Raw genomic sequence first — 26,314 nt, forward strand, 5'->3', positions numbered from 1 at the left:
GGTGACCTCTTGCTGCAAGAAACTCTTTGAAGTTGCCTCTAGATGGCGACGTTGGCTAACCTGAGGGGCCAGCACTGGGGCTCCCGTCCCCAAGTTACCCTGGAAGGGACTCACCCTTAGTCTCCCTCTTTATAGGGCAGAAACAGGCCAGAGAGGACACCATGTTCCCAAGTGATGTGGCTGACTCTTGCAGAGCCACTAGATTCTTTAGATACCTCATTTCTTTGCTAACTCAGCTGAGAGTTCTGAGGGTGCCTGGGGACCCCTTTGGGAGAAGTCAAGTGGTCTGAGCGATAAAGAGCTCTCTGGCTTGTTCTTAGAGATGGAGAACAACGAAGGAGGAGGCAAGCCAGGGGAGGGCAAGTCAAACCCAGAAAAGGAAAGGACACCAAAGTATATCTGTCCAGTGTACCCACAACAGGCCAGGACCTCTTGCGGAGAGAAAATTGAGCAAAGTTGTGAGGTTGTCTTCTGTTACACGTGACAGGCAGCAGGTTTGCACACTCCCAGATTTTCATCAAAGCGGTGACAGCATCCACGGCAAGTTTGCTGAGTGACGGCAGCATGCTGTCCTGGGTCAGACCCGCCTCTGCGGCCTAGCTGTCTCTCTGATGGTGCTGTCAATGGCCTGGGCCTTTGTCTGCCAGAAGGTTTGGATGCTCCAAGGCTCCCAATAATCCTTCAAGGCTTTGTCCTCAGAAAGTTCCTCATAGATTCCGACTACTGTGTCTCTCAACAAAGAGACCTCTTAATACTCAAATTGTACTCCCCTGCTCCCTTTTTTGGACATTCATGGCTCATAAAGCACTATTCCCTGTATTCCCTCATTTTGCCCTCACAACAGTTGGTACGGTAATTTTGGCTATCTGGCGGTATCCCTTTGTGGGCAGGGCCCTGGGAGCCAGAGAAGGTTCCATGTGCCCCTTGTCTGAGGTTCCAGTGGGTTGGTGGCAGGACAAGAAATAAACTCAAGACTCTTGATCTCTTGATTCCTGGTCGAGAGCTTGGTCACCACGCCACACTTGTATATTCTGTTGTCTCCAGCTTTAATAATCGGTAAGCGGCATATTCTTAGGTTTATAGGCTTAATTTAAGAGAACCTTATTACCATAAAAGAAATGTATGTTTTTAGTCTATTGTAATTATTGAGAACTAACACATCTTAATGCAAAACACACCTTGAAACCACAAGCAGTGGGGATGAGAAGGAAAGAGAGAATTAAACCCAGCCTGAGTGGAATTAGCCTTCCCCTTCTGTCATCCTGTTTCCCTAACACGCACATTCCTCCCCCAGATTGAAATTATCCTGCACAAAGGCTGCAAGGTTCAGAGTGTGCGGAACCGTGCCTTTCTCTTAGAGCTAGACTGGCAGTGAATTCTGTTCCCCAAGGCTAGACAAGGAGGAATGAGGTCAAATGGGACATTCTTAAAATCCAGGACATCTTTGTCCTTCCAAAAAGAAATGGCCCTGTGCTTCCCACCCAAGCTCTGAAGGAGAAAGGACTCGCCCACCAGTTCCTGAAGGGCTGCAATAAGGGTGGATGTCATCGGCGGTGCAATTGGAAATGATTTGCTCTGGGAACTGTGACTGTCTTTACCATGAAATCAGTTGAATCTATTACATCAGCCTTGTGACTAAGGGTAAAAGAATCCAAACTGTCCACCCAGATGTCTTGCTTATCTGCCTTCTCCTCTCAAGAATCACATAGGTATAGGGCCGGCCCCGTGGCTTAGCGGTTAAGTGCGTGCGCTCCGCTGCCGGCGGCCCGGGTTCGGATCCCGGGTGTGCACCGAGGCACCACTCCTCCGGCCATGCTGAGGCCGCGTCCCACATGCAGCAGCTGGAGGGATGTGCAGCTGTGACAGGCAACTATGTACTGGGGCTTTGGGGGAAAAATAAATAAATAAAATCTTTAAAAAAAAAAAAAAAAAAAGAATCACATAGGTATAGAAAAGGGCTTTCTTTTCCACCCACCTTGCATCAAGGGGCATATACCGTGGCTGTGTGTGGTTGAGTAGCTCCTTCCAAGACAGAGGACTTAAGGTCCTCTCCTATAAGCTCTTCAAGGTCCCAAGGGACCTCAGAGCTAACACTTGTTTTCCTATAAAGTCCAGCACAGATGAGCTGAAGTGGCATGTAGTGGGGACAGAGGGAGGGACTTTTGGCATCTTTCTTGTATTTCAAATAAATTTTACAAGCCCAAGCTCCTGAGCTTTGAGATCACAAAGGGGCAGAAGCCACCCTTCGAGTGCCAGAGTGTCTTCTCAAACAGTTCCTTCCGCTAGCTGGCTGGCTGCGCTCCGTGACAGTGCACACCCCCACCCGGGCTCCAGCCGGGCCGTGCTGCACTCCAGCTTCAGAGCTAAGCTCGACCCAGCTGCCAATCTCCAAAATAAAATCAATGTGTGACCTTATTCACCGGCTGTACCGAAGAAACTAGCACAAACTAGGGCCAACTTTGAAGCCAAAAAGGGAAGATGAGAAGTTGGGAGAGAGAGAGAAAGAGTGGGGGAAAAACTTGGCTGGACATGAAAGGTGTCTTGTCTGTCTGTTCCCCATTAGACGCAATTCTCTTGCAATCTGCAGCCTCGACATAATTCTCTTGACCAGAAACTCTCCGGAGAGATAGTGTCAGAAGGAAAAACAAATAGAATAGCATCTCTGCCAGCAAAGTCACTTAAAAACCTATTTGGGGGGTGGGGGGATGTCACACATCAGGGAGGGCCCTCCTCCACAGCAGGACACATGTGGAGACACGCTTACCCTGGGACGGGACAAGGCCAGGAAGGGATGGTGTGCTAGGCAAGGCCAGCCCCCGGAGGCAAAACCCCTAGTCCTCTGCCCTACCAGCCCTCTGATGCCTCAAGAGCCACCTTGTCCGGCTTTCTCAACTGTCCATTCAACACACAAACCACGGTGCTGGGCTTTTTACAGCCCCGTGGTACATAGAGAGGAAGTCAAAAGGATTGCCTTAGAAAAGTATGGTCCCAATTTGTCCTAACTCCATTTTCCCATTTCTGACGGCCACCAGCAACCAAAGGCTGAGCGACCCTAGCTCTCCCTGTAAACCGGCAGCCAGCTCGCCAGGCAGCAAGCCCCAGTCTCCCCAACCCCCTTTGACCTGCCTTTGAGCTAAACCAGCGAGTGTTGGAGAAGCCGGCCCCACCCTCGCCTGCAGGAGCCCAGGGGGTAAGGATTCTGGAATGGGGGGTGCAGGGCAGGAGAGGGCGCAGTTCTGTGCTCAAGTTTCTGAGGCAGGCATCCTGTTATAGCAGAGAAGTGTTTTTTTAAAGGAAGAAAAACTAATCAGAAGAAAGAAGCAAGAGCTTTTCCTGGCCTTTTGGACTTGTTTATTACTAGGATATCTGATTTCAGGCAGAGGAAGCCGGCACTGAAGCAAGGTTTTTATTGGCCGTGAGCAAGAGGAATTCAGGGTTTGCCTTTGATTTCGCTGCCCCAGAACATGAGGCAGTGAAGAGTGCTCGCCGCTTTGACGGAGCAGCTCTGCACTTTGGGGCTCCCAAAACTCCCCATTTCTGCAGCATCGACTAAAATTCCCTTTGGAGGATGAGGGTGGAGCAAGGGGCCGGAGTGGAAGATGGCCCCACAAACACTTCAGAGAGGAGAGCAAAACTGGGGACAAAAGTTAAACAGTGTTGAAATTCGCTGCAGGGGAGCATCAGTGAGGCTGTGCTCACTGCCCCCCTTCCCCGAGTGGGGACCTGGAGGAGGGAAGGCCTGGTTTGCATGAAAGCACAGTGTCTCTACTGACAGAGCTAGGCAGGCTGCAGTCGGAGGGCCGGGCCTGATGGTTTCAATGTGTGGGGAAGATCAAGCCAGAGATCTGCAGAGGCAGCCTCTGCCAGCAGCCCTCCTCAGCTGGAGCCCCGCTGGCCCCTGGGCAGGGGGATTACCAGCTGGGCTGCAGGCTGGAGGAGCTGCTGGTGATCCCCCAGGGCTCCCCACAGACCCCTTCATGCACAGACAGCCGCTGTTTTGGGGTCTGGAACCCCAGCCAGCCTGATCTCACCCTGGTTCGGTGCAGCCTTCCTGCCTCCCGCTGGCTTCCAAAGGGGGACATCTCCACTGGAGAAAGAGGGGGTTGTCCCTCTCGCTGGGGGCCTCTGGGTGAGCCCAGCCATCTCCCTCTCTCCCCTCCTCCCCTCTGTATCCTATTTCTATCTACTTTTCCCTCTGATCCCCCTCCTCACCCTTCTCCCACAAACCGCTGGTGACGGGAAGGACCCCGAAGCAGCAGCCCCTTGGTGGAACCCTCTGGGGAGAAGATGGTTCCGCCTGGGTATGGCTCTCTTCCCATTCCAGGTTTGTGACCAGAAGGTTGCAGATCTACGTGAGAGCCACCTTCTTCCTCTCTCCAGTGGGTCTTCACAGGCGGCTCTGGGCGCGCCTTCGTGATAGGTCACAGGCCTGTCTCCCAGACTGAGTTTGCACCTCAGCTGCGGCGTTGCCTGTCCCTGGCATGGCTCTGCTCACCTGTGAGGCCCAGGCCCACTCTGGCAGCCACCGGGCCGTTTGGCACTCTGAGCTGAGGCCCAGAGCCCTGGGCAGGGGGTGAGGAATGGGGGAACAGGGCTCTCACTGTGTCCACTTCAAGGAAGCCAGTCATCAAAAGGACTTTATGCAGTAAGTTTGGGAGCGTACGTACAGGGAGAGGAGCTGCAGGAGGGTAAGTAGACGGCCCACACTGTGGGTGGGGAGCTGCACGCGCGTGCACACACACACATACTTCTCCAAGACTCTGGCACCAGTCTGTCTGGGTTTGAATCCCAATTCTGTTCCTTACCAGCCAAATTACCCTGAGCCAAAGACTTAACCCCCTTGGTGCCTCAGTTTCCTCATCTGTAAATAGGGGTGATATTAAGAGTAACTGCTTCATAGTGGTGGTGTGACGTTTAAATGTGATAAAGCACGTAAAGTGCTGTCCACAGAAGCTGGCACAAAGTAAAAGCTCAGTAAACACTAGCGACCATGCGCCGGACCCAGAGAGCTGGGCTTCACAGTCTGAATCTCCATGGAAAATGGGGTGGAGCTGTGATGGACAGAGCAGATCAGGCCTGTTGGGAGCTGCTGCCTTCCTTCATAAAAGAAACATGATCCTCAAAGGCTGAGGAGGAAAGAGGACCCTCCAAGAGGCCACGAAAGCTCTGAGTGCCCACGACAAGCTCCCCGCAGGGGTCTCGCACTAAGTAGAGCTGACAGAATGAGGCTGGATGTGTGGATGGGAGGGTCCCAGATTCCCCTTAGCGCTGCCCAAACATGGACACCCAAGCCTTCCCTTTCTGTCCCCACAGCTTTTCACTAAAGACCTAGCTAGAGACCGGGGCATAAAAACAGCAAAATCAGCCCAGAGTGAAACCAAAACTAGATACTCTGGCTCACACACCACAGGCGTCGAGATTCCAGCGACACACCAAACTCCCTGAGCGCGGTCCCCAGGACGGGGGGCCCGGGGAGAGGGCTCCTCTTACCACATCTCTCCCAACCTCCCCCTCCATCACCACAGGGCTCCCAGGGCCCCAAGGCAGCCTGACAGGGCTTAGGGAATAGAGCCCAACCTCCTGCGCAGAAGTCTGATCTCCACCCTCCAGAGAGAGGAGGATGCACGATGAGGGCAGGAGAAGGAGGAGGAGGAAAAGCACAGAGGGAAAGCAGCAGAGACAGAACAAGAGAGCCAAACGCCAAAGGGCCAGCCCCAGAAGCCCCGTGGGCCAGAGAGGCATCAAGAGGACAGCGGCTGCAGGGAATCAGGGTTCCCCGCAAAGACGGACTTTTCCAGCAAATTAACAATCCAACCTGCCGGGCTGCTGACCAGCCTCAGCTGTGTGCTAATGAGGGCGTTTCTGAGGCTCCCGCATGACTGGAGGGGCTTCCCACATGCTCCAAGTCAAGCCGGCTGGAGTGACCCTCGGGGAAGCGGCTGTGGTGTTGGGAGAGGGCGACAGCGGCCCAGAGAATCGGGCCTGGAGATTCACGCAGAGCCACAGGTCTGAAAGCCGCTCTGCCCTGTGGGGAGCTGGTGGGGAGCTCCTGAAAGCCGGATTTGCAGACCCACCGTCTCAGGAACCGGGTCTCCTGCAGTGCCACTTCCCCCAAGACCAGAGAACTAAGAGAGGACCCGGTAAAGCCGCCCCTGGGGAGCAGGGATGGGAGGAGACCCTTGCTCTTCATTATTACCTCTTCCATGCTATTGCATGTTTTAGCCATATGCACGTATTACTTTGATAAAATATTTTCGTAAATAGCGGTAAGGCCTAGAAGCAGACTTAGCTCTACACGGGCGTCTGAGGTTTGCCTCAACCTCGGGCTCCCTGGCGCACACCTTGCAAAGGAAGAGCCCGCTCCTCACTCTCACCAGCCCCACCTGGCCCAGTGCCTGGGGGGGACCCCAAACACTCTAGGCTTGTCTGGGTCATCCTCTCCCTCTCCTCCTGCCTCCAGTAACGCCTGCCACTTTCTCCCCCAAACGGCTTCTGTTTCCTCTCCTGTTTTCTTCGGTGCTGCTTCAGGCCTCCCCCATGGTGTGAGGGGCACAGATGTATGAGCCTCGGCCCTGGGTCAGGGAGACCAGAGATTCACACCAGCCCACACTCGCCCATGGTCCAGGTGGTGGGCAGAGGGGGAGGGGTGTCAGGAGAACCGGGGTCCCACCCAGCTGCTCCACCAAGTCACCGTGTTTCAGCACAGAAAGGAGTGAGGCCAGATGAGCCCTCCCCAACCCCAACACACACACACACACACACGCATGTTACTTAACCTGAGTTCCGACGTCCTCATCTGTGAGAGAATAACAGCCACACGTGGGGCCTTGGTGAAGATTAAATGAACACAGCGCGGGATATGCTCGGTGCCTGAGCGCCTCCTAAATGTTACTGTCGTCCTCCTTCTCCATATTTTCTTTTCTACAACCCTGAAGCCACACGTCCACACACCTACGTAAAAATGCTGCCTCATGCCACCTTCCCTCTCCTCCACCGCCACCTCCACCCATCCCCCTACCCTCACACCCTCACACACTGAGCCCGAGTTGCTTCTCCTCCTTTTAGAACCTGAATAGTCTGACCCCAGCAGGGCTCAGGGAGAGGGGTGCCGGCCTGTGAGTGGGCCTCGGCTGCCTCTGGGGAGAAAAGGCTATGGAAGGAACAGCCCCTCAGGGGGGCCTAGAACAGGTCACAGACCCCACAGAGCCTCAGAAGCAGATGGAAAGCTACGCCCTGATGGGCATGGCCGCCTCCGCCCACCAGTAAAGGCCCTCCCTCTGCGACCTGACGAGGCTGTGAATCAAGAGGCCTCCTGAATCCTGATCCATCTAAGATCCTGGGCAAGAGAGATGGGCCATCCCCTGAGCTCCAAGGAGCCCAGGAGCTCGCCCAGGTGCCCCAGAGGCTGGCCAGGGAGAGGAAGGAGGGAGGAGGAGAGCCCTCCCCCGCCACGACCCTCTCCCCTTTACTCCAATAACGGGGTCTCTCCTGTGTCTAAGGTACCAAGCTCTGTCCTGCCCAGGGTTAGGGAAAGCTCCTGGCCTCCCCTTCTTCCCGCTGACACCTGTTTATCTTTCAGGTCGGCTTAGCCATCACTTCCTCAGAGAAGCCTTTCCTGGTCCCAGTGGAAACTAAGGGCCCTCTGCCCCCATTATTCTCCCTACTGGCCCCTTTCCCTTCATGGCACTGAGCACAGTTTGTAGTTATAGAATCATTTCTGTCCTCTTTTGTTCAGTAACTGCCTCTCCCACTGGAACTATCAACTCCACGAGGGCAGCGACTATGGCTCTTGTTTACCACTGTATTCCCAGCCCTGGGCACAGGGATGGGCCAAATTCCTGATTTCCTCCCCAAATCCTCTCCTTCCTGAGTCTTCCCCAGCTTAGAAAATGGCAATTCCATCCTTCTCACAGCATAAGCCAAACACCTAGGGGTCACTCTTGACAGATGTTTCTCACACCCCACTTCCAGTGTGTCAGGGAACCTGTCAGACTCACTTTCCGCCCACGTCCAGGATCCATCTGCTCTTGGCCTCCCTCACCACCTCCTTTGCCCAAGATGCCACAGCGACCTCTGCACTGGACTGCTGCGCTGGCCTCCTGCTCGCTTCCTTGTCCCACTGTAGTCATCCTCCACACAGGAGGCAGAGAGGAGATTGAAAAGTCTAATTCAGGTCAGATTATTCTTCTTTTCAAACCCTCTAGGCTTCTCTTCTCATTCAGAATAAAATTCAATGTCCTTCCTGTGGCCTTCAATACCCTGCGTGATCTGGACCTGAGGTCAAAGGGTACTGTGACCTCAGGTCTTATTTCTCTCCCATTGGCTCACTCTGGTTCAACCACACTTGTCCCTGACTCTTCCTTGCTTGAACACAGCAACGCTCACCCACCTTACCACCACTCACTGTTCCTTCTGCATGGAATGCTCTGACCCCCAAAATCCCTGGGGCCTGCTCCCATTCCTTCAGAACTCTGCTCAAAGATCACCTTGTCAGCGAGATCTACCCCTCATTCTTTATTCCCTTACTCTGCTTAATTTTGCTTCATTGATCTTATCCCCATCTACTAGATTATACGTGTTTATTTGTTTATTTACATAGTACCTGACTCCCTCTGCTATAATGTTAGTTCTGTGAAGCCTCAGATTTTCTTTTGGTTTATTGCTGTATCTTCAGTGCCCGAAACAGTATCTGGCACGTAGAAGATGCTCAATAAGTGTTGTTTAAATAAATGACCAAGACCTCAGCAACACTTTGTACAAGTTAAATAAATGTCTCTTTTATTTGTTGGGCACTAAAAGAGGCTGGGAATCAGAGCAATAAAGAAACGAATTCCCTCTTCTGGGACCTTACGTTTGAGTGGAAGAGTCAAATATGTAAACAGTGAACTATAACACAGGACAAAACTAAGTAGGTCCCAATAAGAAAAACAGCAGCGAGTCCTACTAATATTTACCGAGTCCTCGTGTGTTCCAGGCTGAGGTGATCTCCGACACCAATCAATTCTTCAATTCTCCAACACCTACTGGGTGTCCTACCATTTAATTCAGTTCCAACACTGACTGCTCAGAGGTAGTGCAGACCGCACAGGCTAAGGGCTCCACTTCAGATGCCAGTTGCAATCCTGGGCCACCCGTACTTTTGACTGACTGGATATAAATCAGAGATTTCCATGACCCCCTCCTCAGGTTCGATAATTTGCTAGAACGGCTCACAGAACTCAGGGAAACACTTAACTTACATTTGCTGGTTTATTATAAAGGCTACAACTCAGGAACAGCCAGATGGAAGAGACGCAGGGGATGGGGATACAGGGCATGGAGCTTCCATGTGCATTCTGGATGTGCCACTCTCTTGGCAACTTGATGTGTCACCAACCCAGCAGCTCTGAATCTCATTGTTTAAGAATTTTTATAAAGCTCAATCTCCAGCCTCCCCTCCCTTTCCTAGAGGTCGTTTGGTGGGGCTGACAGTGCCAACCCTCTAATCTCTTGGTCTTTCTGGTGAGCAGCCCCATCCTGAGGTTATCTAGGAGTACCACCCTAAGTCACCTCATTAGCATAAACTCAGGTGTGTGCAGAGTCTCCTTACGAATAGCAGAAGATACGCCTGTCACTCAGGAAATTCTAAGAGTTTTAGGAGCTCTGGGTCAGGAACCAAGGACAAAACCCGAATATACTTTTGTATATACAGTCATGCTCTGCATGAAGACGTTTTGGTCAACCATGGACCACATACATGATGGTAGTCCCGTAAGATGAGTACCACATAGCCTAGGTGTGTAGTAGGCTATGCCATGTGGGTTTGTGTAAGGACACTCGATGATGTTTGCACAATGACAAAATCAATTAAGAACGCATTTCTCAGAACATATCCCCATCGATAAGCGACACGTGACTACGTACCACACAGGCATCACTTACATGCAACTGACATCGTCATCGCAATCCTCTGAAGAAAATACTGTTTTTTATCCCTCATTTCACAGATGGGAAAACTGAGCCTAGGTAAATTAAGTGACTTGCCCAAAGTCACAGATCAGTAAAATGGAGAGCCAGGACTTGAATCCAGCTTCAGAGTCCCTGCCCTTAGTCACTGTGCTCAGAGTGCAGGAGGTATTCCGTCATCTGTGAGAGTGTGAGCAGATTTCACTTAAAGGATGAGTCAGATTTTAATAGAGAAAGAGATTATGACCCTTTCCTGTGGGAGCGTCTAAATTATACACATGTGCCGTGTATGTGGTGGAATCTGATCACCAAAGGGAAGCCGTCGCAGGCCCAAATAGTTACCTGGGTAGCTTCCCACAGTTCTTCTTCATTCCTTCTGGCTGAGGCATGAGCATTTCTCTGCCATGAACACTTAGTGTAAATGTTCCAACAGGACAAGCAGCTCAGCCCAGTCCCCACAGGGATGTACAGGACAGGGAAGAGAAGGACAGAAAGCTCAGAGGATGGTCCAGTAGATCCATCCTGGGAGGGAGGTGAGAGAATGGGGGGCGGGGAGTGGTCACAGCCTCTATACCTCCACTATCCTTCCAAGCTAATGGAGCCCTGGAGAAATGTCACATTTGCATTATCGATCCAATTATGGGCCATTATCTCGCCCACTGTTGTCCTGGGTCTGTGTTAGGATCCTGCCTCTTAAAGGCAACAAGGCACAGAGGGAGACAGAAAACCTAAGAATTAAGAGGTGAAGATCCCGGGTGGGACCTTCAGACAGTGGGGAGAAGAGAGCAGGGCCTGGAGCTGGCAAGTGTTACCTCCTGCTGTCTAGATTCCATACATGTTTGTCGTCTTCCTGCAGTCTTTATTCACCCCTACTTTCTTCTAGCCGAGTCAAAGCTCCTGTGGGAAGTTTCTGCCTTCCCTGACTCTGTTAGAATAAGGGAAGGTGGGCCTGGTTCCTCCCAGCTATGGTTTGGGAGCGGACGTCTTTAAAGGTTTAGCTCAGGGAGGGCAGGGAATGAAAACGAGAAAACCTCAAGTGGAAGCGAACCTCTTGGGGAAATTGTTGAGAGCCCTTCTCCTCCCCCAGAAATTCTAGAGCATGGTGGTTAAAACTGTGAACTCGGGATCCAGAGTACCTGCTTCAGATCTTGCTGTGTAGCCTTGGGCTAGTGACTATCAAGGTGCCCCTTCACGGCTCAATTCCCTGTCTGCTAAAACAGTCATCCTCACCCTGTTGTGAGGACTAAACGAGGTAATTCTTGTAAAATGTAGTCAACAAGTCCCTTACACATAATAAGCACTCAGGACCCTGATGTGTGGGTCCTCCTTTGGTGGCTCTGGTCAGAGGGAGGGGACACTGACCATTATGTCATCTTCCACTCCCAGCTGCTCCTAATGGATGGTCTGGTCTATCACCGGGTAAGAGGCCCCAGCCACTCCCTAATCAGGGGGATGGATCAGCATTGAAGTTGGGGGCAAAAGAGAGGTTGGCCAGCAGCTAGCACCTGGCAAAGGCAAACTTCTTTTGAGAGGGGCGTAGCAGATATGAGCCCCCAGACAGTAAGGGAATAATTAGGGTCTAGTAGAGTCAGGTGAGTTACACTTCGGCCCTAGATTGTACTAACATTTTGGTAAGGCCCCCTCCCTTGCTTCAGTCAGGGTTAATTCAGCCTCATCTCTATGACCATGGTACCTTATCCCTACTCCACTGAAGAGCTTACCATACAGTATCAAGGTGTATTTAATTGGTAGAGCCCCTAGCCAGATTTCCTGAGGTTGGGAATTAAGTTTGAGTCATTCTTCTGTCTCAAACAAACTTCAAAACAAAAAGATTTTCATGTAGGCAACTCATTCATTCCACCCTGCACCTCTGAGGACAGATAACCAGGAAGCTTCCTATAGGAGAGGCTTTGAGTGGCTCAGAGAAAAGAGCATTTAAAAAGGAATCAGCGGGGCCGGCCTGGTGGCTTAGCGGTTAAGTGTACGTGCTCCGCTGCTGGCGGCCCAGGTTCGGATCCCGGGCGCGCACCGACGCACCGCTTCTCCAGCCATGCTGAGGCTGCGTCCCACACACAGCAACTAGAAGGATATATAGCTATGACATACAACTATCTACCGGGGCTTTGGGGGAAAAAATAAATAAAATCTTTAAAAAAAAAAAAAAAAAGGAATCAGCGGGCAGGCCCTGTAGCTTAGCGGTTAAGTGCATGTGCTCCGCTACTGGAGACCCGGGTTCAGATCCCGGGCACGCACCGACGCACCGCTTCTCCGGCCATGCTGAGGCCGCGTCCCACATACAGCAACTAGAAGGATGTGCAACTATGACATACAACTATCTACTGGGGCTTTGGGGAGGGAAAAAAGAAAGGAGGAGGATGGGCAATAGATGTTAGCTCAGAGCCCGTCTTCCTCAGCATAAAGAGAAGGATTAGCATGGATGTTAGCTCAGGGCTGATCTTCCTCACACACACACACAAAAAGGAATCAGAGAGTAAGTTCCCACTCCTGGCTGGTTACTGCTCAGTGATTCGGTTTCCTCATCCACACGTGTAAAATGGGAAAGTAGCCCCTGCCCCAGTCACCTCCTTGGGTGGGTATAGAAGCCAAAAGCAATGACCAACAGGACAGGACAGCATTGTATAAATGTCTCCACCATGCACCTCATTCCCACCTGTGGGGAAGCATCACCTCATTCAATGTGGTTTGGCCTCTATTCAGCCCCAGAGAGTGGTGTTACCGTGGAATTCCTTTCCATACTTTGGGTATCTTCATTTAGCAAAAAGAAACGACGGAGAAGCTGTGTGACCAGGCCAGAGGCCTCCTCTCCTCTTCTCTCTGAGCAGTTTTCCTTGCCTGCGAACAGGAAGGTTGGACGGCAGACCCTGCCTGTGGGCCGTGGCTCCCTTCTCAACCCTTCCTGAGGAATGCAGTCTCAGCCTGCCTGCCGCCTGCCGAGGGCTCCTGCTGGGGGAGTCCACCCCCCTCTCTTCCTCCATTTGCAATCACTATTTATTTATCTTTGGAAGTTGAAGGAACCAGAGCCTGCAACTGGGAGACACTTGTGGAGCCAGAGAGGGAAAGTGAAGAAGCCAGCGTCTGGGCCCAGTGTCTGCCGCCAATGGGCAAAGGCCAGAAGCCGCTTCCCTGCAAAGGGGGGTGGGAGACTCGGGTGAAAGGCCACCGGACTGGTAAAGGTGCCACCCACACCGGCAGGGCCAAGAGCACAGAAAGAAGGTGGCGGTCACCGTAGCAATCACTTTGGTGGTACAGTGAAGGATGGGGAACAGGATTCCTGCCCAGCGACCCCCCAAACTAGGCAGCCTGCCCCTCAGCAGCAAAGGCTGTAAGTGGTAACAAAGTCAGCCTTTGTGGGCAAATTGAGGAAGCAGACACACTGGGTCACACTTCTCTTTTCCCTCTGTCCGCAGCCCTGTTCCCAGTTTGCATTATAGTCTATCTGAGACCCACACTGGGTCTCAGACTGCCATTTTCATCCCCATCCCCAGTTGTCAAGGTCAGACCCCACCCAAAGCCACCAGCCCTCTGCCTGTGGAAACGGAGTGCCCCCTCTCTCACTCACTCATGCTCATGCCACAACTCACATTCATAAACTAGGGGGCAGGCAGGGCCCCATTTGGACCCCAGAGATTAGATACCCCAGGATGTTAGGGGCTGTGCCCAAAGTCAGACAGAACTGTCTACAATGAGGCTCTCCTGACTCCCAGTACAGTGCTCTTTCCACGCCCTGGCACAGATCCCTGCTTTTCCTCTTCTTGGCTTCCCTCATTCCCACTGCCCCCCAAACACACACACACACACACATACACACAGGGATGTGGAGAAGGTCAGAGGCCAGAGCCACCCTGTCTGCCTTGGCCTTTGACCTCTCCTTGGCCGAATGACACACACTCCCCGCTGGGCGAGGTCACCGCAGCAGCTAAGGAGGGTCTGAGCCTCCTTAGTCTCTGGTTTGTATTCCGCAGTGGCTGGAGCAGGGCTGTGAGAGGGACAGACGGCTTCCAGACTGGCCCATCAGGTCAGGGGCCGAGGGAAGACCAGGCTCAGCAACCCCAGAGCGGTGAACAAAGTTCAACCCCAAACATGGAGCGCCAGACGTCTCTGGCCAAGCCCGCAAGTCACTGAAAGCTCCAGAAACCTCGGGCGCAGGCAGACGAGCAGGGACGAGGGAGGGTTTTGTGGAAAGTGATGGCGGTTGGCTTTGAGGTCTGAGGCGGGTCGTGGAGAGGAAGAGTCCTGGCTCGGGGGAGCGGGGCGGGAGGGAGAAGGAGTCTAGGTTCGGGGCGGGTGCAGTGGACACGCGGGGCCTCGAGCCGGCCGGCCCGCTCTCGCTCCGGGGAGGGCAGCGGCCTGGCTGCGGATCGGGAGGCGCTAGGGCCTCGCGGAGGACGGGCTGGCGCGGGGAGGGCGGGCGGAGGCTGGCGGCGGCGGGAGCGGCGCCGCGCAGAGCTGCCTCCATCCATGGCACGGAGCGGCGGCGGCGGCGGCGGCAGCAGGAGCCCGGCGCGATCCGCTAGGTCCCAGCCCGGCGCTCGGCGAGCAGGCGACGCGGAGGGGCCCGGCCTCGCCCGGCCCGGGTGTCGGGCGCCGAGACTCGGGCCGCGCCGCCGGGGGCCGCCTGCGCTGCGCTGACAGCCGCGCCCGCGTCCTCCCCGCCGGGGCGCTCGCCGGACATGCCCCCGGGGCGCGGCGGCGGGGACCCCAGGGCTTGCCTCCGCCCAGGGCCCCCCGCCCCGCCCCCGGGCGCCCCGGGCCCCCGCTGAGCACGCCTCCCGCACGCCCGGGTCCCTCCGGCCGGCGCGCAGACGGGCCCCAGCGCTGTGGGTCCCCGCGGGGCGATGGGCTGATGGGCGCCGGGGGACGCAGGATGCGGGAGGCGCCCGCGCGCCTGCTGCTGCCGCTGCTGCTGTGGCTGCTGCTCCTGGCGCCCGAGATCCGGGGCGCGCCCGGCTGCCCCGTCCCCATCCGCAGCTGCAAGTGCTCGGGGGAGCGGCCCAAGGGACTAAGCGGCGGCGCCCCCAACCCGGCGCGCAGGAGGGTGGTGTGCGGCGGCGGGGACCTCCCGGAGCCTCCCGAGCCCGGCCTTCTGCCTAATGGCACCGTTACCCTGTGAGTACCCTACTCGGCCGGCCCGGCCCGAGTCCCGACGGGGGTACGAACGGAGACAAGACGGGAGGGGCGAGAAGAGGGGAACGGGGACGATGCCGCCACTTCAGAGACTCTAAGACAGGCCTGAGTCCAGGCGCCGAGAAGGGAGGCTTGGAGAGGTAGGGGAAAGATTAAGGGTCCAGGAGTGTGGAGGGAGGAAGGGGCTTCAGGGAGCGGGTGCGCCCCCAGAGAGAGGCACCGCAGGCGCCCACTCACCTGCGCAGGTGAAGTGGAATGCGTGCTGGCGGGGCCCTCACGCCCCTCGAGTTTCCAGCCTGGGCTGGTTTTGCGGACTTGGGGACCCCAAGTGCGTGGGATGGGAGAAGGCTCAGGAAAGATCAACGCCCGCGGTCCAATAGGTGACCGTTACCACCGCAGACGCGTTCGGAGCGGGACTGGAGGAGTCTCCCGGGTTCACCCAGCGGGCCTGGCTCCTCCAGTGGGGGGCGCCCCATCCGTCCCCCGAGGCTGCCAGCCCCGCTTCCAGCCCGTCTCCATAGGGCAGGCGGGAGGGTGGGCTCGGAAAAGTCTGTCCTGGGGATGCAGGCTCTTCGGTGTGAATGAGACCCCGGCGTCCCGATTTCTCTTGGGCCCCTCTGCCGCCGCGCGCATCTGTGATATGAGCTCTGCGCCGGGTCCTGCATCCCTCCCTTTTCCTTCTCTCCCCTGAACACAACACGAGCTTTGGCTGTTTCTCGACTGACTTCCTCGCGCAAAGATTGCAAGAAAGAAACCTGGCTGAGGGGAAGGCGGCTGCCTCCCAGCCTCCTTCCGTCATCCCGTTTCCCTTCTCAGCCACGGCCTTATTAAGCCCTCACTTTGCTGGCCACGAGCGCGGCTCTTTGCGCTGCAACCCGACCCCAAGCCTCCTCGATGGGGGTCTGAAGTCCACGCAACCGCGGGAAAATTAGCGACCCCTCCCCACCGCAGCGATTTCCTGTGCTGACCACGTGCTCGGGGCTCCACGCACGCCGTGGAGTGGAGGGTCCGGCCCTAGCGGCGGACCCTTCTTTTCCTGTCCTGGATCCAGCCTGCAAGCTGCTTCCCCTTCCCTGTCCTTCTGACCCCAGTGGCGACCGTTTCCCCACCGCCCCTTGCCCGGAGTTGGGGCTGGCTCACAGTCTATCCGATTGTGTCCAGAACAATACAGTAACGCCTCTGGTTGGGTGAGTTCAGAGGCTGCCCGCTTCCTGACAGGACACGACTGGTCAGCCTCTGACGTTGGCCGCCTGGCCTGCATTTTCTCCAGCTGGGGTGTGTGTATGTGTGTGTGTGTGTGTGTGTGTGTGTGTGTGCGCACGCATTAGGGGGGTGGAAGCAGTGTGTCTGCTCTCTCCCACACCCCAGCAGCTCAGGGACATGGACATGGCCATGGCCATGGCCTGCGAAGGCATCTGTGGCCGCTCATTCCAGGTCCCTCTGAGTGTCCCCTGGTGTTGAAGGGTCCAGACAGGCCTGGGCATTCCCCAGCCCACTCAGTTCTGGAAGAGAAAAATGCTTGCTGTGTGAATAGCTGGGCGGGTGTCTGTGCGAGTCTCCACCAGGCAATGATAATTCAGTTCCGAGAGAGGTGTGTGTGTACACTCGATCTTGTGGCTGTGCTCACACACGTATGTGGAACGCTGTCTCTCCGCATGTCTGTTTTTGGGGATTAGGGAAAAGAAAGAAAGGGGGAAAATGTTAGGTGGTTTTGCAGTACATCTTAGAATGATTGGCAACTAATGCTTTCCAGCCGTGGCTAATTCCCATCGACGCCACTCCAGGGAGAGAGGGGGGCCAGCTCTTGGTGAGAATATATCATGACAGGGTGGCAGCAAACATGGCTGCAGCCTCATCTTCCCATCCCAAACTGTCCCCAGAGGAAAGGCCCCCCTTTTGTCCCAGGCCACTGATGTAGTTGGCTTAAGATACTTCCCAAGGGACAGGCCCCTGAGCCTGGCTGGACACCCCCACAGGGATAACAGACAGGGCAGGCCAGAGAAGCCCCTGAGAGCCCACTGGCCCATCAGCCTGGAGGGTGACTGAATCCCAGCCACAGATGTATTCCTTAGCCTCTCCGCCCAGGCTCCACATCATCCTGATTGCTGCCCCCCTCCCCACCCCAGGTGGCTTCTGAAGGAAAAAGAACCCAAGTTCTTCAGCAGAAGCTGGGCAAGGATTTTCTTCTTGGGGCTTGGTCTCCAGCCCCAAGTGTCTTGAGGGAAGAAGGAACAGAGGGCTGGCAGCAAAGGAAGAGGCTAAGAGCACAGCAGCCTTCTCCACACCCTTCCAAACTCCTCCCCCTTTCTCTTTTCTTTCCCACACAAATTTCCCCTCTCACCTTTTAGCCCACCACCTGGTGCAAACAGCAGGACTTGAGCCTGCGTTGTGGCTTTATCCTCCCGCCTCCAGCAGGTCCCCTTCACACCACCTTGCTCACGGGGTCCTCAGGGGACTCAACTCCAGACTCCACCTTGGGAAGCCTGGCAGATTCGAGAGCTGAGACTATTCAGGCGAAGAAAGTGCTAGATAAGGTGCCTGTCTGCAAGGAGCCTCCTGTCCCCACTCAGAGAAGGCCTCCAAGTGGTTCAGTTCTGTGAGCAGTCCTGTTTACCTCCATGACAGCCCCTCCACCTCCCCTGTTACCTCCACTTCTGCCTTCTGTTTTGTAGACTGCTGCCCCTCTCCCCATGCTTTGCTTATTTTCCTCTAATGGATTTTCATTCGCAGTTTTCCAGGAAAGCAGAACTCTTGGCTTCCTTCCTGATCCCTCTGTCCCGCCCCACCCCCCAGTTTCGCGGCCCAGTCTGCAGGGCGGCTATGGGTACAAATGCTCCTATCCAGAGCAGGAGCCTGTATGGGCCTCCCCTGACGTGACAGGTCTCATGGGGGTGGCTGTTACAGACAGGGAGATGCAGACCCCTGTGGACCCCCACCCACCCCTGGGCAGCAGCTGATGGGCCTGCCCTCTGGTTCTCAGCTCTGGGAGTTAGAGCAAGGGGGAGGGGGGATGATAGGGAATTCAAGGCAAGGACTGATAATAGATAACTCCAGAAGGAAATCTCCTATGAGGACCTCCCAGGACATCTGAGCAGCCCCTCAGAGGATACCATCCAGTCATAAATTCCTAGAACGTCTGCACTGAAAAGGGCCTTAGAGATCAGCTAGTCCAGCCCCGACGTCTGACAGCTGAGCAAACTGGGCCGGTGTCTTGCTAACAGTCACGCAGCTAGCTGAGGCCGGCATCAGGGTTAGCCAGTGGGTTTTCTTAGTGTTCCTCTCAGGTGAGGGACTCCCTGTTCACCTGGCTGGACTCAGGACCCAATGGGCACAAAAGCTGCTTTAAAAAACCCAATTCCTTCCCAGCAGGTCCTAGGCCTTTGTGACCTGGGAACATTCCAAGGCTGGGTGGGGAGGGTGGTGGGCATGGAGTGGGTCACTCCAGATTCTTCCAGAGCTGACAAACCCTCATCCACTCAGCCTCCCATGTCAGGTGGGGGTGCCCACCACATAGGCTGCCCACATAGGGGAGAAGGGGTGTTTGCCACACAGATGTGCCTAGCAGTGGCTGGGACCTCTTGCTGCGTGTGGTGGTCTTCAGGAGCACCATGGGGTGAGGGGAGGCCCCCTCACAGCCCCTGTGCTTTCTCAAGCCTCAGGGAAGTGGTTCTTGAGCACAGATCTCCCTCTGGACCTCCAGCTCTGGACTGGGCCCTCCCCTCAGTGCCCCTCATCCCGGTCCTCAGGATCCAGTTAGGGGAGTTTGGGGCAAAGTGTGCCAGCTGCCATGCACACAGCCTGAGGGGAGTGGAAAGATGCTGGCTGGAGGGGCGGGCCATGCCGGCTTCTCCACCCCCTTCTCTTCCACCCTCTTTCCCCCATATGGTTCTCATAAGGTCTGGGCTCAGAGACAGCAGCCAGAGGAAGTGGCTGTGTACAGAGAGCTTTTGTGAGGGAGAGGGGGGGAGGGGGAGAGAGCAAAGAGAAAGAAGGAAGAGGCAGGAGACAGAAGGTGGGAGGAAGCCTGGAGACCCCAACACAGTCCCTGACCCTCCCGATGGTGCGAGGTCTCAGCTGCAGCCCCCCGCATGTGGGCTCCCGGACCCCTGCCTGTCTGAAGTGAGGGGCCCAGAAGAAACCCAGGTCCCTCCTTGACTCTTCCCACCTACCTGCTGGGGGAGCTGGAGGCAGCCTGCCCTTCCCGGAGGTCCTGGGAACCCCTGTCCTCAGGGCTCCCTCTTGTGCAGGATGTCAGGGTCCGTGGTCCCGGCTCAGGCCAGCACTGGGCAGAGAACAGTGCCCTCTGGTCACTGGTTGAGTCCTCATTGCGCCAAAGAGACTAGAGAGGCCATTGTGCTGGGCTCCAAAGACAACACGCACCCATAATTCAGCCCCACAGTGGGACCATGACCCAGAGTGGGTCATTTGGCCTGATTTATTCAGAAGCGTGCGTGAACCCAGCTACTCCTGAGCCCCAAGGAAGTCCCCTCCTGCTGGCTACCATGGATCACCCCTCTGTGTCGGGAATGGGGGACAATCCCTAGTCCTGGGGGTGAGTCTGAGAATTTTCCCCACAGGCACAGGCAAACCAGTGTAATTTGAACCTAACCATAAATTGACCCTTAAATTTGGGGTCATGTTTTTAAAGGGAGGGAGTGTTTTTGAGTTTATGCCACATGGGAGTCATTGGGATAAGAATGCTTTTCTGAGAGAGAAAAAAGTTCCAACCACCTCTGGATTGATCCCTGTCCTTCCATTCAGTGGGCTCTCCTCACCAAAGCCCAGAGAGGGGAGGCAAGTTCCCCAATGCCACACAGCCTGGATCAGGACCCCTCACTCCCCATCACCCTGCGGTAGAGATTGCCGAGTGCCTCCCTGGGACCAGACAGAGCAGGGGAGGAGAGCGGAGGGAAATGGCCCCGGGCTGAGGGACCAGAAGGAAAATCCAGTAACTGCTAGGAAGGGGCTGTTCAGAGGGGCTGTTTATTTTCATTCCCCCAGCCCAGCTGCTCTGTGCTATTTAGAGCTCAGACATTGACAGGACAAAGCTGCCTCCTCCCCTTCCTCCCTCCTCCGGGGGCCCCCATCCTTCCCAAACTCCAGAACATTCCTTTGCTTTTAGGACTGGATGATGGGGGTGGGGGAGCAGAGAAACTGTGGAGTGTAGCTAACTCAGGCAGCCTCCTAGGCCCAGCTTTCCCAGCCCTGGGAGTGGGGAGAGATGGGATGGGGCAGCAAAGGGGTGTGCAAGATGGATGGGGCCAGGTGAGGAGCAGGGGAACCAATCTGTCACAGAGGAGAAGGGAACAGCCAGAAAGAGCGGCCTCAGGAGGGAGTTCCAGCCTGAACTTGAGGGGCCAGACATCTCCCAGCTGGAAAGGGAAAGTCTGAGAGCCCCCCTTCCCCGACCCCAGAGCTCTTTGCCTGCTGGGAACTGTGTGGTGAGGCAGAAACTCTAGACTTCAGGCTCCAGGAGACTCGGTATCCAGGTTGGGAAAAGCCATCAAATATAAGGAGTGGAGGTCTTCATCCAGACCTTCCTTTTACCGAGAAGGACACCCCCAGAGAGAGGCTGCCCTGCCCAAGGCCACACAGCTCCTAGCCAGACCCCAGGGCTCCTGCACCCATCAGCCTCTTCCCACACAGACCAGAGACGTCATCCCTGGGACAGAGCAGAGGAGATACACTAATCCACTTCCTCCACTTGGATACATGAGCCAGGGAAAAGGGGGGCCCACCCGCAATGATAGCCCAACAAGTACACGTATACTTCGGGGACCACTGTACAAAATCACCGCGGAGTATTTGAAATCAGACTGACCCAGGAAAAGAGAGACCCGTGGTCCCTAAAGCATCCCTCCCAGTGTTTCCTCTCCCTCTCCTGCACCACACACGGCACAGCTTCAGGACTACACAACCCCTATGGGAGAGGTGTCCCAGAGGGCTGTACCCTGGAGCTATGTTAGCTCTGAGAGGGATGGGCGCCCTCTCCGAGGTGTCAGAGGTGAGCTCTGCCAAGACTGACCAGGTTGGGGGGCGGGGAGGAAATTGCCCCCTGACTTGGGAAAACGGGTTCAGCATCTCTGTCCACTGACCACTGCCATCTTCCTTATGGCTCTGCCCTCCAGATATATGCATCCATTCATTCAGCCAGCACCTGCTGTGTCCAGCCCTGTGCCAGGAGGTGAGAAGGCTGGTCTCTGCTCTCAGGGGCCCGAGAGTCTCATCTGAAGGCTGGATACAGGCTCCCAAAGCAGGGTAGGACCAAGGCCTCAGGGCTTCCAAGGAAAGCATCTGGGGTGGAAAGATTAAAGGACTAATTTATACTTAAGTGTAAAAGACTGATAACAGATTGATCCTTTCAGGTTTGTTTGTATTGAAAAAAACCCCCACTTTCTTCACCCAAAAGCTTGGCTCCCCAGTGGTGAGACTATAGGCCATGTGTGGAGGAAGTGTTTAAGGTGGGTTGGGGGTGACTTCCCTGCTTCCTCAAATCAAGTGGACACACACACACACACATTCATCCTGTCTGACCCATCTCCCTCCATCTTCCAATAGGTGTTAGTGTAGGTTTGGAGAAGAACGAATGAATGCATGGGTGGGAATGATTACAGCCGGCTCGATTCCATGAGCTCCAGCTCGGGTGCTGGGGGCCCCCAAATCCCAATCAAGGCACACCGACCACCCACCACACACACCTGTAGCACCTTTTTCAGGCTGCAGACTCCCCCAAGTTTAGTCCTCCCCATCCCGCCCCAATTTCGTGGTTCTGCCTGCTTACCACCAGGACGGGGTGCCCTTGTGGAGAACAGGAACAAGAAGGCCCCATGTGTGGGAGCCATCGCGAGACTTGTTCTCTCTTGGCCTTGACTGCAGGCCCGGCCTGGAGAGCCCAGCTTCAAGGCTGAGGTCAGAGGCTGTCTCAGGACATGACCCTCTAAAGCCTGGGGAAGGAAGGCCCTGGGTGTCCTTCTAACCAGCAGACGTTCAGGGCTGACTGGACAGGCTTCTAGCCCAGGGAAGGGATAGCAGGCAAGTACCGGAGTGTCGCATGTCCCCTCCACCATTTATGTCCCCTGCAGTCAGGCTAAATGGACATGAAGCGCAGCCTCGAGGGGACGGGAAGGGAAGGGAAGGGAAGCCATTAGCCTCAGGGTTGGGTCAGAGCAAGGCCTGTGGACCAGAGGCCGTCTCAGTTTCGGAGGCCCTGTTGTCATGCCAGCCATCCTAAAATGCACCCACATCCTTCATGAAACATGACAATTATTACTAATTGACAGAGTATGACATTTGGTAGTTATTTAGTTAAGCATTTATTAATTTCCGTTTTGTAGCATTTATATTTCAGAGGGGGTGATTATTTTTTAGGTTTCAGACATCTTTGTGAGCGCCGGAAATGCTTGAAGGCCCTGGGCACTGTGCCTGCAGGAGGGGCTGGGAGGCCAGTTTCACCTTGATGGTTCAGGGCAGTTATGGGCCTGAGGCCTTTTTGGTACCAGTAGGGAGACCACCCTCCTCCCCATCACTGGTGGTCTCCCGAAGACACTGCCAAGGTGCCAGCAGCAGGTGTTGGCGACGAGGCCTTCGCAGCCCAGGGGGCTTGCTGATGGCCTAAATTCCAGGCTCGGACTCCCTGGAGAGCATAGGTCCCCAGTGTCCAGACATGTGGTCCTTCCTCTGTGTGTGTTGGGGTGAGCGGGGGGGCTGACATGTATGACTCTTCCTGCACATGTGAGACCCATTTGCTTCAGGCATGTGCTGGCCCCACACGCCACGGAGCGGTGCCCACATGACCCCTACAGGGTCATCTTTGATGTTGGGCTGGGATCTGGTGAGTTCCTGTGGCTGCCCAGAGGCCACAGAGCCTCTGTAGACGCCAGCCACTCGCTCCCTTGGCCTCCAGCCTCATTAGTGGTAACTCCGCTTGCTTCTCTCCCCTAAAATAGGAGCCTCCCTGGGACAGAGTTCTGGAACGGACTCGGTGTGCCCCCTGTCTTTGGCCAGATTTCAGACTCTAGAATAGAGAACAGGGGACTCCAGGGACTGGCCCCCTTCCTGTGAAAATTTGATGTGGGAGTGGTCGACGGTAGGGAAAAGGAAGCTGAAGCTGCCGGGCTGGGCGAGCCAGCGGTCTGTGAGGCAGGGCTAGCGTGGATGGGAATAAAGCCACCTGGTTGGCTCCCTGTGCTGTTGCAGGGGGAGAAAGTGTCTGTCTGGTGAGCGAGGGGCATTAAGATGGGGCCAAGACTGGCACTGTGCCTGCAACACTGGACAGAACCATGGGGCTGAGCCTCCCTCCTTCCCCACCCGATCACTGGGGCCTCCCCGCCTGTTTTCCTCCCATGAGACCGCCTAGCGTGGTGGGAACATTTTTCTTCCCACTGGATGAGGCTGTGTGTGTGTATTTTCGTCTACCCCATTCGCAGCCCTGTAATGGCCAGCTTCCTACCTGTCCATAACAATGCCAGACCCAAGGACTTTCTGTCCCAAATCACAGTCCCCCCTCCCTGACCAGACCCACAAGGGGCCCTCTGGAGAACTGAGCTGACAAGCACAATTGAGGCCATTCTCTAGATAATCTGGGTCTAAAGTAACATTTCCCCAGCCTTGTCTAGGTTATTGAGGCCAAAATATCCAATTCTGGGTATTTGGGGACTTGAATCATACAGATATCTGCCTGAGGTCTGTCCAAGAACTGGAGATGTGGCAAGAAGGGGAGGAGAAGGATGAAACGCTGTTTGCCTGGTGTCCCTGCTTTTGCATGTGGCTTAGAGGGCGGGGCATCGGGGACATGTTCTCTGCAACAAGAAAAAGTCTCATTTCAAGACTGTCAGGGCTGGAGTTTGCATGGGGCTAGTCAAGCCGGAAGCGTGGGCTGCAGCTGACCCCCATTCTGCCCTCTCCTCCCCAGCACAACAGAGGCTGCCTCAGAGAGGGGCCCTGGCGGCCGGGTGGGATGCCACAAGATGAGTTGTTCTGGGCCACAGGCTTATCCTTGCCTGCCTCAGGGCTGTCCCCGATCTTTGCTCTGCTCCCACCCTACACACAGACACACACACGCCACCCCAGTGGCCTCAGTCTCTCTCAAGCAGTCCAGACTTCCTCCTGGAGAGGTGCTGGCTCCAAGGAGACTAGATCAGGGTTAAAGCGGCTAGCCGCACGTGGCCACTGGGCACTTGTAACATGGCCGGTCTGAATTGAGATGTGCTGTTGAGAAGAATGCACACCAGACTCCGAAGACTTAGTACAAAGGAAAAAAAAGGAAAATATCTCATTATAATTTTGTATACTGATTACATGTTGAAATGATAATATTTTGGATACACTGGGTTAAATAAAATACATTATTAAAAGTAATTTAATTAAAAAAATTTTTTAAGTGTGGCTACTAGAACATTTCAAATTACATATGCAGCCCACATTGTAATTCTGTTGGCCAGCTCTGGGTTAAAGAATTTGGGATATGTGAAAGGTGTTCAAAGGTTAAAGGCCAAAGAGTCTGGAGAATGTAGGGTACCCCCCCAAAGCCACCTCTAGACCTGTCTGGACAGGGTTCTTAAATTAGGATCCCAGATTTTATTCTCGGGGATTTGGAAGTTGGAGAATTTTTTAATTTTCTGTTTTCAATTCAATGATCTTTAAACAAAATCTTTTGTAAATAGTTTTGAGATAATTTTTTGTTAGAAGATTTTTTCATAGTGTAAGGTTTTTCATTTCTAAAGTCAGTGTTTCTCAAGCTGGAATCCTCAGACATAGTTGCAGGAAATAAGTATTTTTTCCCTCCCTTCAACAGGTCCACACTACTCAAGTTTGAGAAATACCATCTCAGGTTTCCCCCACATGGACAGGGCTGTGATGGTCTGGCAGCCCTGTTCCTCTATCCTTCCACACCTCCCACCTCTCACCTGTGCCCCTCACCCCCATCAGCACCCCCGTCCCTTTTTCTCCCCAGGAACCCAGGGAGGAGGCAATGCCTGGGAGAGACCCTTGGAGTTACAGAGGAGGCTGAAACGATACCCTTTCTCCACCCTTCTTCCTGACATTTTAGGTCCCCTCCCTGGCATTCCTAAGGAGACTGAGAGGTCCTCTCGCCTTTTCCGACATTTAGTGCAACCTCTGAACCTCAGACTCTGGGGGCATGTGAAGGGAATGAACTGGAGATGAGGTGAGGCGGGCTTTGATTTAAAAGTCATACCATCAAGAGCCTGTCCCCATGGAGGGGGCCACCCCAGCCCCACCATGGCCTGAATGAGACAATTAGAGGCCCCAAGAACTGAAAAGATTATCATTTACCACCACCCTGTGTCATGTGAAATAAAACTATCCTAATCCATAAAATGAGAATAAAGGGATTCATGAAAGTTCTAATTGGTCATATAATGACTACTGTGATGTACTTTTTGAAATATCAAGATAATGTTATGTGTGTGTGTGAGGCACTCTGGAAACCCAACATTGTCCCCCAAACCCCTCCACACAGTCACCCTTCAGACCCTGCTGGGAAATGTCACCACAGGAGGGGCTGTTAGGCCAAGACCAGAGGGGTAGGAGGGGTCTATCTGGAGAGGGGAGAAAGGAGGAAGGAGATGATGTCTCCACCCCTTCCTATTGACCCAGAAAGCCTGCCTCCACTCTGGCCTCCATCCTGGCCGCTGTCTGTTCTCCACGAGCCTCTTGAACATGGAGTCGCTGGGACGTCAGATGTCTGGGCTCCTCTCACCACCTGGCGTGGCATAGTCACCCACCCACTTCCAGGAAGCTTTGGGGCAGATCCCTTGACATCTCCTCTCATGCCTGGTCCCCAACCTCTGCCCTCTCCCTTACTGTCCAGCCCAGAGGCTCCCCAGTTGGGAGAAGGCCCCAGGCCTGCACTTCTGGCTGTCCCAGGTCCACCACTAAGAGCAAAGAAGGGAAACCCTTGTCCTCAGCCCAGGGCAGGCAAGAGTTTGGGCTGAAAAGCTCATTAAAGCTTTTTAATAAGCAATTAACTCAAGGGATGAGCTATTTGGCTGGTCTGGAACTCTGTCCTCCCTGTGGGGAGCCTGGCAGAGAAAGGCTGAGTGGGTGGGCAGAGTGGGTTCAGTCAGAAGCTTGGGGCCTCTTTCCTCCTCCCCTAAATACAAACAAACAAATAAACAGAGCTCTGAGGGGGCAGAAGCCAAGGCTGAGTCTGGGGCTTCCCCCGGCCCAGGGCTCCATCACTTTTCTGTCAAGGCTGCAGACA

At 54.7% G+C, this 26,314-nt stretch overlaps 1 protein-coding gene across 2 annotated transcripts in view; it reads left to right on the forward strand.

Moving 5' to 3' along the window:
• The first annotated feature begins 14,557 nt into the window (after nt 1-14,557).
• The window catches only part of ADGRA2 (adhesion G protein-coupled receptor A2), a 33,546-nt gene continuing 21,789 nt past the window's right edge, over nt 14,558-26,314 (forward strand). Inside the window, exon 1 of one of the 2 annotated variants that reach the window (XM_004428852.3) lies at nt 14,558-15,072. In XM_004428852.3, the coding sequence (XP_004428909.2) occupies nt 14,810-15,072 (263 nt within the window). In that variant the 5' untranslated portion in view covers nt 14,558-14,809. The remainder of the gene's footprint in view (nt 15,073-26,314) is intronic. The other variant, XM_087418506.1, reaches the window with a different exon arrangement.

This window comes from Ceratotherium simum, chromosome 28, assembly GCF_057802395.1.
Source record: "Ceratotherium simum simum isolate JZ-2026a chromosome 28, ASM5780239v1, whole genome shotgun sequence".
NCBI classification, from domain to species: Eukaryota; Metazoa; Chordata; class Mammalia; order Perissodactyla; family Rhinocerotidae; genus Ceratotherium; species Ceratotherium simum.